Source organism: Dendrobates tinctorius, unplaced genomic scaffold, assembly GCF_039654945.1.
Source record: "Dendrobates tinctorius isolate UK_male_01 unplaced genomic scaffold, ASM3965494v1 ptg000129l, whole genome shotgun sequence".
Classification (NCBI taxonomy): domain Eukaryota; kingdom Metazoa; phylum Chordata; class Amphibia; order Anura; family Dendrobatidae; genus Dendrobates; species Dendrobates tinctorius.
In genome coordinates, this window is record NW_027361797.1 from 25,830,665 (window position 1) to 25,844,725 (window position 14,061).

At 42.6% G+C, this 14,061-nt stretch overlaps 1 protein-coding gene across 4 annotated transcripts in view; it reads right to left on the bottom strand.

Moving 5' to 3' along the window:
* Positions 1 to 14,061, bottom strand: part of MRTFB (myocardin related transcription factor B) — a 334,459-nt gene that overhangs the window by 107,643 nt on the left and 212,755 nt on the right. Inside the window, exon 1 of one of the 4 annotated variants that reach the window (XM_073542886.1) lies at positions 2,808 to 3,103. The exons of the other annotated variants lie outside the window; for them this stretch is intronic. Coding sequence (XP_073398987.1) covers positions 2,808 to 2,925 — 118 coding nt within the window. The 5' untranslated portion in view covers positions 2,926 to 3,103. Of the gene's footprint in view, positions 1 to 2,807; positions 3,104 to 14,061 lie in introns of those variants that run through there. 4 annotated transcript variants of the gene reach the window in all.

A 14,061-nucleotide genomic window follows, 5' to 3' on the forward strand; every position in this document is an offset into this window, starting at 1 on the left:
AGCCCAATAAGTGACACGTCGCTGGAATCAGGGTATCTGCCCCTACTTTATACTGCTCTTAAATTAGATAAGGAAAACCTAGTGCAGTCTAGATGGGCAAGATTGTTGAGTCCAGTGATCAGCTGCAGTGGTGATGTCACCACTGCAGCCGTACTAACAAAGACAGAGGATGGCAGCAAGGAAAGCTGCCGATACAGCGGCAGAGTGTAGGTGTGGTTGACTTTCTTTTTACACACCGCGAGCCTTTGCCAGAAACTAAAAAAATAAATAAAGTGGGAACCTTCATTAATGGTAAAGCACCGTGGTATATGTCGGCACTATATAAAGCTCATTATTGTCAGATTATAGTGCCAAATGACAACCTCGGCTCTGTGACATCCAACAACCTCAGTTCAGCTCTACAGAAAGAAAGATCCTGCAAAATCATAATACAAGTATGAATGAAACAAATGGAGCAACACTAATATCAGAAGATGAAACAGAGGAGGAGATTTGTATCCTCACAAAGCAGAGGTAATGATTTACACCTAGACCTGGGGCCCCGGTATGGTGAGCTCATACCGGCCCAGCAGCACAAGACAGATGGAGGATGATGTCATCCGTGAGTATTGTTTATAGACCAGGTTGGGACGTCGTGCCCTCTGCACCTTCTACACAGCACTAATGTGCTCAGAGGAGCAGCCACAACATGCAAAGGGCCTGAGTCACTAAGTGCAAGTGCAGATGTAGCAGGGCTGAGCTTCACGGATGTGGCGGAGGCGAGTTTGTCCTCCAGTACAACTAGTCCTGATATCACCATGTGATACTGGCGGCTTTATATCAGGCTGCAAGTAAGCCCACTGCAGAGTCAGCACCGGGCAACAGCCATCATGGACCCTGCTCATAGTGATACCTGAAAGGGACTTTATTTATAGTGCAAGTGTGTGTTTATATACATAGATGTGTGTGTATAGATGTGTATATTTAGATATGTGTGTGTGTATATATAGATAGATGTGTGCGTGTGTGTATATAGATAAGTATGTGTGTATATGTGTATATATAGATAGATGTGTGCGTGTGTATATAGATACGTATGTGTGTATATGTGTGTATATATAGATGTGTGCGTGTGTATATAGAGATACGTGTGTGTGTGTATATATAGATACGTGTGTGTGTATATAGATACGTGTGTGTATGTGTATATATAGATAGATGTGTGCGTGTGTGTATATAGATAAGTATGTGTGTATATGTGTATATATAGATAGATGTGTGCGTGTGTATATAGATACATATGTGTGTATATATAGATGTGTGCGTGTGTATATAGAGATACGTGTGTGTGTGTATATATAGATACGTGTGTGTATATAGAGATACGTGTGTGTATATGTGTATATATAGATAGATGTGTGTATATGTGTATATATAGATAGATGTGTGTATATAGATACGTATGTGTGTATATGTGTATATATAGATAGATGTGTGTATATATAGATACGTGTGTGTGTGTGTGTATATAGAGATACGTGTGTGCATATGTGTATATATAGACAGATGTGTGCGTGTGTGTATATAGATACGTATGTGTGTATATATAGATAGATGTGTGTATATATAGATACGTGTGTGTGTGTGTGTGTATATAGAGATACGTGTGTGCATATGTGTATATATAGACAGATGTGTGCGTGTGTGTATATAGATACGTATGTGTGTATATATAGATAGATGTGTGTGTGTATATAGATACGTATGTGTGTATATGTGTATATATATATATATATATAGATGTGTGCGTGTGTATATATAGATACGTGTGTGTATATGTGTATATATAGATGTGTGTTTGTGTGTATATGTGTTTATATAGACAGATGTGTGTGTGTATATAGATACGTGTGTGTATATATGTGTATATATAGATGTGTGTGTTTGTGTGTATATGTGTTTATATAGACAGATGTGTGTGTGTATATATAGATACGTGTGTGTATATATATGTGTATATATAGATGTGTGTTTGTGTGTATATGTGTTTAGATAGATAGGTGTGTATCTGTGTTTATATAGATGTGTTTGTGCGTGTGTGTATATAGATGTGTACATGCATGTGTATATATATATATATATGTTTGTGTATATGTGTGCATGTGTGGGTGTGTGTATGTATATATTACACACACAATATATATATATATATATACACACACACACACACACTATATATATATATATATATATATATATATATATATATAGAGAGAGAGAGAGAGAGAGATATACATACACACACACCTATATAGTCACAAACATATATAAATATGCAGATACTTTATGAATGTTAATACAGCCTGTGGTCAATATAAGGTGTAATGTGATGGCCATGACACCGCTGACCGTACCGTACCAGTCTGTGGACAATATACAACGTCCAGATCTGGGGACGATATGACTGAACTTAATCAAGGATGAGGTGATGCAGAAACTAATTACTGACTAATAATATGTGAATGTGGCCGGGAGGAAATAGTTAATGCCAATCAATTAAACCCACTTTGCTAACCATTAGGAAGCAGGAGAGAAGGGCCATAACCATGTCCAGTGCTCCTACAGGGCCTGGGTGACAGTGTGGCCCATGATAGACTCTGGGTCACCCACACACAGGCTGGTCCTATTGGCAGGCGTAATGCAGAGCACAGATGTAGGGTGCAGGGCTGCGGACACTGCAGACACACACTGGAGCCGCACTCTCATCTGGATCATGTCTGCATTGCAATGCATCCCCCTCCAGCAGCCACCACCACAAGCATACTGACCTTCCTTCAGACTTTTCTGGTTGTTTGCATCAAGGCATTCCTTGTCTTTCAATGGATCAAAATCCCCAGCAGGTATAATCTCGGTGAAACCCGGCTGCTTCTTACTGCTATCAATCATGATGAGGCTCCTTCCAAATAATATATATATCCAGCAAAGAGGAGAAAGGTCTGCGGAGAGGGCACACAAGCCTTTTTTGGGATTGAGTGGACAAATTACATGTCTAAGCCAGGGAAAAAGCCATGGTGCTTCCTTTCAATTGTGACTTGCACACACAGTGAATTCTCCTAGACAGGGAAGTGGAGCTGTGGAAACAGCAGTGAGGATCTCCACCCCTTTGTAGAGCAGCTCTCCACCCACCAGCAGTACTGTGCTCCCAGTATAAGAACCAACCCTGACTCTGAAGTTAATAATAAATCCGGCCTCCACTACTGGGACAAGGCGCATCGTCACTGCTGGTGGAGGGGACATGGCAGCCAACCACCATGGTGCTGCAGTCCACCCACAAACATCATACAAGTTGTCTTCAAGCAAGTTCCCTCAGAAGTTTAGACAAAGGCCAAGGTCAACGCGGCATTAGGCTGTGTGCACACGCTGCGGATTATGTGCGGATTCATCCGTGCGGATTTTGTAAAATCTGCAGGTGAAACCGCAGGTCAAAAGACCTGCGGTTTTACCTGCGGATTGCTCTGCGGTTTTGCCCTGCGGTTTTTCATCTCCTCAATGGAGGAGATGGCAAACCGCAGGAGAATCCGCAGAAAGAATTGACATGTCAATTCTTTCTGCGGATTGAAAACCGCAGATAATCCGCGCGGAAAATTCCGCACCGTCTGCACTGCGGTTTTTGATTCCCATAGGGAATCATGGTACTGTACACCGCAGCAAAAACTGCTGCAGGTCCGCAGCGGCCAAAACCGCTGCGGAACCGCAGCAAAATCCGCAGCGTGTGCACACAGCCTTAACGTGAGATAACCGGCTGAGATTACCCACACAATCTGCAAATGTCAAATACAGTCACCCTGGAGAACGAGAAACCCCCAAGAACATCTCCGCGAACAGAAAACGCAAGGAAATGTCACTTCCACGGTGGAGTTCTAGCCTGCAACTCACTTTCTGGGAAATACAAGTCTAGACCTACCAAAAGTTCTAAGTAGTACTTCCACTTTTAATCACGACCTTTATCACGAAGTAGAAAAACAAAACTTGTTAGGGTTTTCCCATTATCGATCCAAAGGTTTGGTGATAGGAGTCAGATAACCGAGAGCTACAATCGGCTGTGCCGCGCCAATCCCCTTACTTTCAGTAGAGTGATTCTACTTTAGGCTGGAGGTACATGGTGACTTGGTGGCCTGGACACAGATTGCACAGCCTAAGATTGTTGTATGCCGCCGTTCCGAAAAAGACTAAGGGCAGAACTTCTTGATGCGGTAATTGAGTTTTATTTTGATCCGGCAAGAGGTACAAATGGTCCAACATTTTGACTAACAATGGTCTTTGTCAAGAACATCTGCATGTGAGAAGAGCCAGGCTTAGGGTAGATGTGGCTAAGTGCAGGCCTTGGTTTGATTCTTACCAGATCAAAATATAATTCACTTATTGCAGAAAGAACTTCTTCCCTTCGTCTTTTCCGGTGCTGAGGTTTTCGTCTACATTAAGCCAGGACGTCAGTCCTTTCTTCGAGCATGTACACTTCCGGAGCAGTGGGGCTGGTATTTCCTTTCTACGTTGTATGTCATTGCTACATCGCAGCATAATGCAAGTGAATGGGATCGACCACTGATCTGCAAGGTACCACTACAAGCAAGTCTCAAAAATTCCAACTGTGTGTCGCCATGTGGCCCTCAACCTAAGCAGGATTAGATATCCCATCCTGATCAGAGGGACTTCCAGTGATCAGTTATCACCTCTGCGGAGAAGTTTTGATGACTGGAAACCTCAATTTAGACTTCATTCAGACGTTCGTGAGTCACTTACATGTTTTTCACAGAAAAAAAACACGTACCCATTATAATGTCCGTATTTTTTTGTGGACCAAGTGGTATGCAAAAAAAATCACAGAGACATGTCCGTTTTTGATCGGATCAATAATACCCCTGCAAGTCTATGGGTCAGTGAAAATCACAGACACGGTCAGTGAAAATCACAGACACTGTCACTGATGGACAACAGTCTGCGTTTTTATGTAGAAAAAAAAATCATGGCTGTCTGAATGACACCTTACTTTTAATACTGTTTCTTTTCAATCGTATATCATAATGTAGGCTGACCATGATCCTACAGCCTCTCAATGACCCTATAAAGCCCGGTCCACCCTTATAGGGAAACTAAAGAACAGGTTCCAGATAGGGCCGACTCTTAGGGTGATCTTCCTAGTTAGGGGTACGATTTAAGGGACTTCTAGAGAGAGGACATCTTAAGACAAACTGCTTCATTGACTTGGCTTTTAGGAGCCATTTATAAGAGGAATAAACTCAACAGTTCGAAGAGAAACTGTACATTGAGCTACAGTTTTTCCCCAATCCAACCTTAAGAAAATCATTAATATCTGTGCATCTCCGTCATGCAAAAATATTTCTCGAAAGATGCAAAGTGGTTCATGCTTAGCAAGGTACAAAATCCGGGGCTTCGTGTATGATCATGGATAAAGAAAACATTTACCCTACACCGTATGTGTAACACATTCCTACTACATATCTACCATCTCGAATTTCAGGTTTAAAAAAAAAAAAAAAAAAGAAAAGACCAAAATGAAAAAGTCAGCGGCTGTGCAGATGAATACAACCTATTGTTCACCGTTATCGGCCGTTTCATAGTGACCAAAGGCCAAACCAAGCATTCTTCAAAACCCCATCTACCCCAAATGATCACAACTTTGGTTTGGCGAGTCCCCAGACAAGTATACAGACATACCTGCAGAGGATATCAGGGTTGCACAGAGGTATCTCGCACTTTAGGCGTTCCCACCCTTAAAAAAAAATCTCTTGAAAACTTGTCTCATCCTCTTCAGAGTGGCTGGAAACATTTCGGCTATTAACCGTTTCCGGGAAAGCGGAGTGACACTAAGTAAAGCTCGGACCATAGCTCCCCTGAGGGTAGTCATACAACTAAGCAGATGTGCCAGTCGGGAGTGTGGGAAAGCAATGTACCGATACATGCTATATAATAACAATTATTATATGGTCACAGATTCAGGAACATAACAAGGGTGAGTACAGGCAACCCATACAAACACTATGCACAATGCATCCTACAACAAGACTCCATGTTACATTAATCAGCAAAGAGGAAAGAAAAATACGGTAACAAGGCACAAATCAAACATTTATATCACATCCTGCAAGTACTATAACTGGTAGCAAAACTTTACTAATGCTTTAACTATAACTCCTTACGTGCCAAGGGGATAACGAATTAGAACAAGGGGAGGTCACAAACAAATCCGCTCGAGAAGTCCAAAAAAATACAAAACATCACAAAGCAATTAAAGAAACATTTCGATATATACTCATCCTACTTAGAGAATTGTACCGCCACCAACGTAGCGTCACGTACTCATTGTGGTCGCACTACAAGCATTACTTGTCTCTGCAGTGTAGAAGTAGCAGCTTTGAAAATTCTTTGCCTTAAGACTCACCCCACGCGACAGGAAGAGAAGTGAAGCAGATGCTGAGACAACATCTGAAGTGATCATGAAAGTGGTTGCTCTGGCAGTCTACATGAAACACTCAGAAAGGAAGTACACCCCACCACACGCCCCTCCAAATAGCTTAAACACAGATCCCGGGAAGGATTGCCTTTCTGCTGCACCCCTGGAACTATACTGTCAGTCGCTACTGAGATGTGGCTATCATAGGGAACGTCTGATGATACTTGAAGCTCCTCACTACTCGGCTAATGACACAATAGTGGTTCAATACCCAAAATTGATTTCTGCTCATGGCCAAGGTTTGTATGTTAAGAACACAAGGTAGAAAATATGTAAAATTTATATCAAGTAACGGACATGTCAAACATAAAGCACCAAAGAGCACATTCCCGTGTTCTAAAGGACTGTATACGCTACACTTATCACAATTTTCTTTAATCCAAGTGATGATATATGATCAGCATAAAGAAAGAGAGGAATAAACTACGGCCAAAAATCATTATCAGGTCACAACTGGCCAATATACTTGTAATAAAATTGGCTTTCGTTATAACCATTACTAGGAAATACTGATGCTCGTGACTGGCAGCGATGATCTGTCCGTGAGATTTTCGGCAATAGCTCTTTACACCATATGGTCATTGTGGTTGGAGAAAATGGTCTTTATGAGATTTTTTGTTAATCTTTCCCATGATGAAATCTGCATTTTTGATGAGTACATTGCATTCAACATATACTCCAGTGATAAGTTCCTGATGTACATTTTCATAGTCCTCACCCTATGACCTTTTCAAAATTGAACTTGCATCACCACAGAGCCACGAACGAGAGCGTCAGGGTGTTTTCCACTCATGATACAGACAGTAAGGGCGCAGTCCGCTATATAAAACAGACAACGATCGCATTGCAATGCTCGGACTGGCTGGCGGCTCTCCTGACCCGAGAGGGACAGCTGCATAGAAATACATACTGTCACGCTCCGGTTAGGAGAGCCGCCGGCCAGTCCGAGCATTGCAATGTGATCGTTGTCCGTGTTATAAAGCCATCTGACTGTGCCCTAAAATTCAGGCTGGTTTCGAGTATGTAAAACCTTCCTTGTCAAATCTATATTATGGCTTCATACAATCTTGGAATTGTATGGAGACATAACATGGCACCAATAAGATAGAGAAAAAAGTTTTCTTACGTCAACGATTTACTGATTGGGATATAGAGCAAGGTGACATCACGTGTGATGAGCAAACGTGCTGGGGTAAAGTGTTATCTGAGCATGCTCGGGTGCTAACCGAGCGACTTTGGCATGCTCAAAAAATAAATTTGTGCCCCGCGGCTCCTCGATAGCAGCAACAAATGCAGGGATTACATTTTTGTTAGCCAATCTCTATGAGTTGAGGCTGTTGAACAGTCGCGAGACATGCAGCTGCGGGGACTCGAACATATTATTCGAACACGTCAAAGTCACTCGGTTAGCACCCGAGCATGCTCAGATAATACCTCGTCACTAGTCAATGCTCTGTGATCTGTTTTCTGGAACCCCCAGAGTATTTGGTGATGATGGTAGGACCCTGAACAGGTGTAAGCTTTTCTAGGGCATTATTTTCATACATCTGTGCCTTGAAGAAGGCATTTCCCAGCAACACATATGAGGAATAAACCAATGCTGAGAAAACAACTTCTGACGTCAGCAATTAAAAAAAAAAAAAAAAAAAGAAAAATCTTGTGTAAAAACCTGATGAGAAACTGTCCTGCAGTAAGAGAAGCTGAGCCGCACAACTGATGACCACTGAATTAGGGTGTAGGAGGAGGGTCTCTGTTTATACCGTCCCTTTAAAACTATAATTCGTGGGCTCGTCTGTTCTGAAGTAAGGAGGGTGACGAGGGAGAGAGAAGATGATGAGTTTTCTATTTCTTGCTAATGTTTTCGGACGCCCCCACACCATCTTCTGTGGGAAAATTGCTTCTGAGATGGAAAAAGACTGGCCGGCTGAGCGGATGCTTTGGAGGGGACAGCGCTGGAACAGTCAGACCTGATGCACTGTGATTGACACAAGAAGTACTCTCCAGCACAGAATGAGAACATAAAGATTTAATAAAAAGCTGAAGAAACAAAAGTATGAAAACTTTTGTGTAGTCATCTTCAGCTCTAACCCCACAAAGCTTCAAGAATTGATGCAAAAATCTACAAAAATTATGTGTAATCAAGTCTATATGTACACGGTCATTCAGCCACATCCCTAGCTGGACTCTATGTTCCTATGACAATACATTCATTTTAGGGCGAGCTAAGGGTGGCTGGTCACAAGAGTCGCCGTCGATCGGCATCCGTAGGCCCCATCCCCATGCTGTCATTCATTGTAAGACCAGCAATGACAAGAAAAAGGACTGTAAGGTGCTTTCCACTGCATCTTCGATATGGTCGCCAAGTAACTGGAAATGACAGACAGACATTTATGTTTCATACTTTATGGCATGGTTAAATGTATAAGGTTTACTGCATTGTGCGTTATGGGGAATAAACTCCAAACTGAGCTGGATGGGTTTAATTATTCACAGAATCACATTATTTGTCACAAAGCTGCCCCTCAGTGCATCCAGCTTCACACTGCAGAATGGCCAGCCTGATTCTTAGCTGCTAAAACTACATTTCCCAGCAGCACTTTCTTCTCCTCAGTGCTGCAGACCCCTCCCTCTATGCTCCTGACAAGCCCCACCTCTCCACGTTACCATCCAGCTAATCTAGGTGCAGTACTCACTCTAGTCTTCAGTGCGCTCACTGCTCTTGTACAGTACCTGGGTTGATCAATTTTACCTTCTACTTACGACAGTATAGCTGCAGTGTGGTTTTACATCGTTAGCTGATTTTAGAAGAGCTCAACTGTCCTGCACTCCTCCACAAAGGCAGAGTAAAGCTGTGTTTGTTGCCTGCTGCTGAAAGACCAGTGATGTGAAACCACAAATAATGCTCTAATGATGCATATAGCAGAAGATGATCATTTGCAATATGCATCAATAGTGCGGCATTTGCCGTTTCACTTCACTGATCTCTTAGCTTAACTAATCTCAGCCTCTGTACACAGCCTTATCCTGCAAGTGCATCACTCCTTTCAGCCCCTCCTGCAGTATAGCTCTCCTTTCTGCCTCTGTACACAGATTCCCTCCTTCCACTGTACATCTCTAATCTCAGCCTCCTGTATACAGCTCCATCCTGCAATACATCGCTCCTCTTAGTTACCAGCATACCCCCGCTTCCTGGTATGAGCTCTCTTCTCTGCAATGAAGAAGGCTTTACCTTTCTGTGACATCATCCCTCACAGTAGACACTCCAGATCACAGCTATGTTGGCAGATAGCCAGGTGAGAGTGAGAGACTCTGTACTGCGCATGACCCTAAGCTGAAACCACTACAGGTCAGGTCCAATGGCAACTGGAGGGTAAATTCAACCTGAAAGGTCTTCGTTAGGAGTGATAATTGCAAAACGCGCAGATTTAAAAATGGATTATATTGGCAAAGATGAATACATAAATGTGTATATTATTACAAGAATAAAAACAGCGGGGGTATGGAAGGAACGCTGCTCTCTCTAGAATCATGACAAACCAATGGTATAGTAAAATGTAGGTTTATTGTCAACGCATCTCAGAGTCAACCAGACTCCTTCTTCAGGACACCCATGTATAGAAAACATAGGTTTTCATGTACTTATGTTTTTCCTGAAGAAGAAGTTAGGGGTGACTCTTACATGCATTGACAATAAACCTACATTTTTGATTACCATTGGATTGTCATGATTCCTGAGAGCGCAGCGTTCCTTCCATACCCCCGCTGTTGTTCTTCTGATAATTTAATGGAAGCTGCAGCATCTGGGTTCTAGGCTTCTTAGGTGTGTCTCCCACAAACCTATAAAGGGCCTGTCACACTAAGCGATATCGCTAGCAATATCGCTATAACTTGTGACGTTATAGCGATATTGCTAGCGATATCGCTATTACTATTTATTGTTATAGCGCCATTTATTCCATGGCACTTTACATGTAAGGAGGGGCATACATAGTAAAAACAAGTACAATAATGTTAAACAATACAAGTCATAACTGGTACAGGAGGAGAGGACCCTGCCCGCGAAGGATCACAATCTACAAGGGATGGGTGAGAATACAGTAGGCGAGGGTAGAGCTGGTCATGCAGCGGTTTGGCCGATCGGTGGTTACTGCAGGTTATAGGCTTGTCGGAAGAGGTAGGTCTTCAGGCTCTTTTTGAAGGTTTCGATGGTAGGTGAGAGTCTGATATGTTGTGGTAGAGAGTTCCAGAGTAGGGGTGATGCGCGAGAGAAATCTTGTATGCGATTGTGGGAAGAGGAGATAAGAGGGGAGTAGAGAAGGAGATCTTGTGAGGATACTTACCTCCGACCGGCTCCCCCGCTGGTTATCGCTGATCGCGCGAGAACGTCCTGGACCGTTTCTCGTCGTCAGCTTCCTGCGGAGCTTCCTGTGGAGAGACGAGCGTGGAGGCGGGCAGGAGGACGTCAGGAGGACTACAGGTAAGTAGCGACCCCCGTCCCCAGCGATGTCGCTGGTGATATCTGCCTGTGTGGCAGCTCACTAGCGACCACTTAGCGATGTACCAGCGATCCTGACCGCATCATATCGCTGGTCGGGATCGCTGGTACATCGCTAAGTGTGACAGTACCTTTGGGTGAGCGGTTCTACTAATCTGTTGTCACCTTACTGCCTGTATGAGACACTATCGCGCGTTTGCATCTCTTTCTGATTTATAAATTATTATAAGACCCAATTGTGACACTCCTTTAGGAAGGATGCACATAGTATGAATGGAATTGGTTACATTAATAATAGATTCAGAGATCAATATTAAATGTTCTATGTACTTCTATTTCGAATGTAACGTTTGTGACATGGAAACTCTATTACAATGTATAGCGGCAGATAAGTAGAGAAATCCAATTCTGGATTCATATTGATTGAAATGGTAATAGCGCTCAATCTTTGTTAAAGGCCGAGTGATGTTCCTTCTTTCTTTCACGATATTATTTTGCAAATGAATGGAAGACGACACAAAATCGTCATTTTTCAATGTCTAGGCCACAAAGCCTGCCTCCGCAATCTACCGTAATCTCCGTTTAATCTTCACATACACATTATATACCTGGCAGTGCGTCTCTGGAGGGTTTCATGTCTATGGGCCATAATCACTTTATGGTGGCAAGTAAAAGTCTACTGCATTCTGGTTAAAAAAAATAATCTTGAAAACACTTAACTTTTCTGAAATTTAATATGCATGATTACATTCTTAAAGGGGTCGTCTCCTACTCGGACAACCCCTTCTCAATCGATATATTCCACATTATAAAATAAAAAACATACTATACTCACTTCCGGTGCTGGCGCCATTCTAAAGTTGACGGCACTAGCTCCCCAGAGACTTATGTGACCTTGTAAGGGCACCCAAGCGCTGCAGCCAATCAGTGGCCGCTTCACGCTGGAGGAAGTCAGAGAGCATTAGCAACAGCTCTTACTTTACGTGTCAGTTTAGGCTGAAGGAAGTGAGAGTGAAGCAGCTGTTGAATGGCTGCAGGGCTCACGTGACAAAACGTCACACGAGCCCTGGGATAGCGTTGGCATTGGAGAAGGAAAATAGCAACTAAGAACGGGTTGCAAGAATAATAGACAACCTCTTTAAGAAATAATGCATTTACACACTGGCATGTTAGCTCTCTCAGTGCCTGATAAGGAAAGGTCCAGAACATCTTGACTTTGCAATATCAGAATATCTCATGTTCTTCTAAAATATATATTCTGGATTCCTTTAATCGAACCATAGGTTTCCTATTCAGACAATCCCATTTTATTAAGCCTGTCCCCCAGAATAAAGCTCATTATAGGGCGTCCTGTTTCTAGAACTCCCAGTTATGAATTTTTGTCTGTGAAGGAACCACTCAGGACCTGGCCACGAAGACTAAGATGATGCACAATGACGTCATCGGACATTCGGCTCAATGCACGGACACGCTCACCCCCTGCAAATGATGCAATACTTTTTTTGGGCTCTTTGCTTTGTGTTATATGTAGAGGGAAAATAACAAGTCATTGAGTGATCATACAGCAGGAAAGATATATATCGTTGTACAGTGTTAGCCAGTAGACAGAAAAATATTTAGAATTGAGAGTCCTCAGTGGTTGAAACCTTTTAATGGCTAACTGAAAAGATGGTAAAAAATCAAAAGCTTGCAACTTGTTACCATCTTTTCAGTTAGCCATTAAAAGGTATCAACCACTGAGGACTCTCAATTCTAAATATTTTTGAGTGATCAAACAAACTTATAAAGGTTTTCTAGATCTCACCCAACAGTAGGAACTTGGGTGAAATGATACAAAATAATTCTAAATCAGTCTGGAAAACAAGCGTGTGATGACTTTTAGCACCTTACATGTTTGTTTTCAGTTAAAACAAAGCCTGCTACATTGTTACAAGGTTTGTACACTATCAATGCAGGGGATCTAAGAGTTGTACAAACACAGGGCTACCCTCATGCATGTCTCTGCAGCCATGTGGTATGTGAAGTATGCAGCCTTATCAGTGCCGTCAGCAGAAGCTGCCATACATCATCACCAACAAGGGAACACTGTGGGACATACAAGTCCTATAGATACTACTCAGAAAATATCCTGTAAATGTCACATTTACAGTAACGAGCCCCGCACTGACATTAAAGTAATCAGACAAATACCAGGCTACAGGGCGGTAAATGTGCAACGGCAAATCTCTGCAAACCGCAGTCCATGGCTATGACTACAGGACACACTGGGACCAACTTACAGCAACTGGTATACGTAAAGTAAAGAATATACTGCTTAGTCTGTGTGTATATGAGTATATATACCGTAAATATATATGTGTGTGTGTATATGAATATATATCTATAGATATGTGCGTGTGTGTGTATATGTGCACGTATTTGTGTGTGCATCCACAGACATATATGCATGGTGGCTCAGTGGTTAGCACGGAGTTCAAATCCCACTAAGTCCTTATGTTCTCCCTGTATCCTTGTGAGTTTCACCTGGGCTCATTCCTCCCACACTTCAAAAACATACTGATAGAGAATTCAGATTGTGAGTAGGGATGAGCAGACCTGTAGATGGTTGGGTTCAACCACATTTTTGTCCAAAGTTCAGCTCGGCATCAGGACTCTATCCCCAAAGATATCAATAGGGACCCAAACTTTGGTGCTGTAAGGCTATGTGCACACCTTGCAGATTCTGCTGCGTTTCTGCAGCGTTTTTGGCCCTGTGGAAACACAGCAGTTCCGCTGACATGGTACAGTACAATGAAACCCTATGGGGTTTCAAAAACGCTGTGCTCACGGTGCGGTTTTGCTGCGGTTTACAAACTACAGCATGTCAATTCTTTGTGCGGATTCCGCAGCGGTTTCACACCTTTAACATAGTAGAGGTGTGAAACCGCAGGGCAAAACCACAGACCAAACTGCAGGAAAACCGCAGGTCACTTTACCTGCGGTTTTACCTGCGTTTCTGCGCGGAAAATCCGCAACGTGTGCACATAGCCTAAAATAATTGTATTAAGGGGTCTCT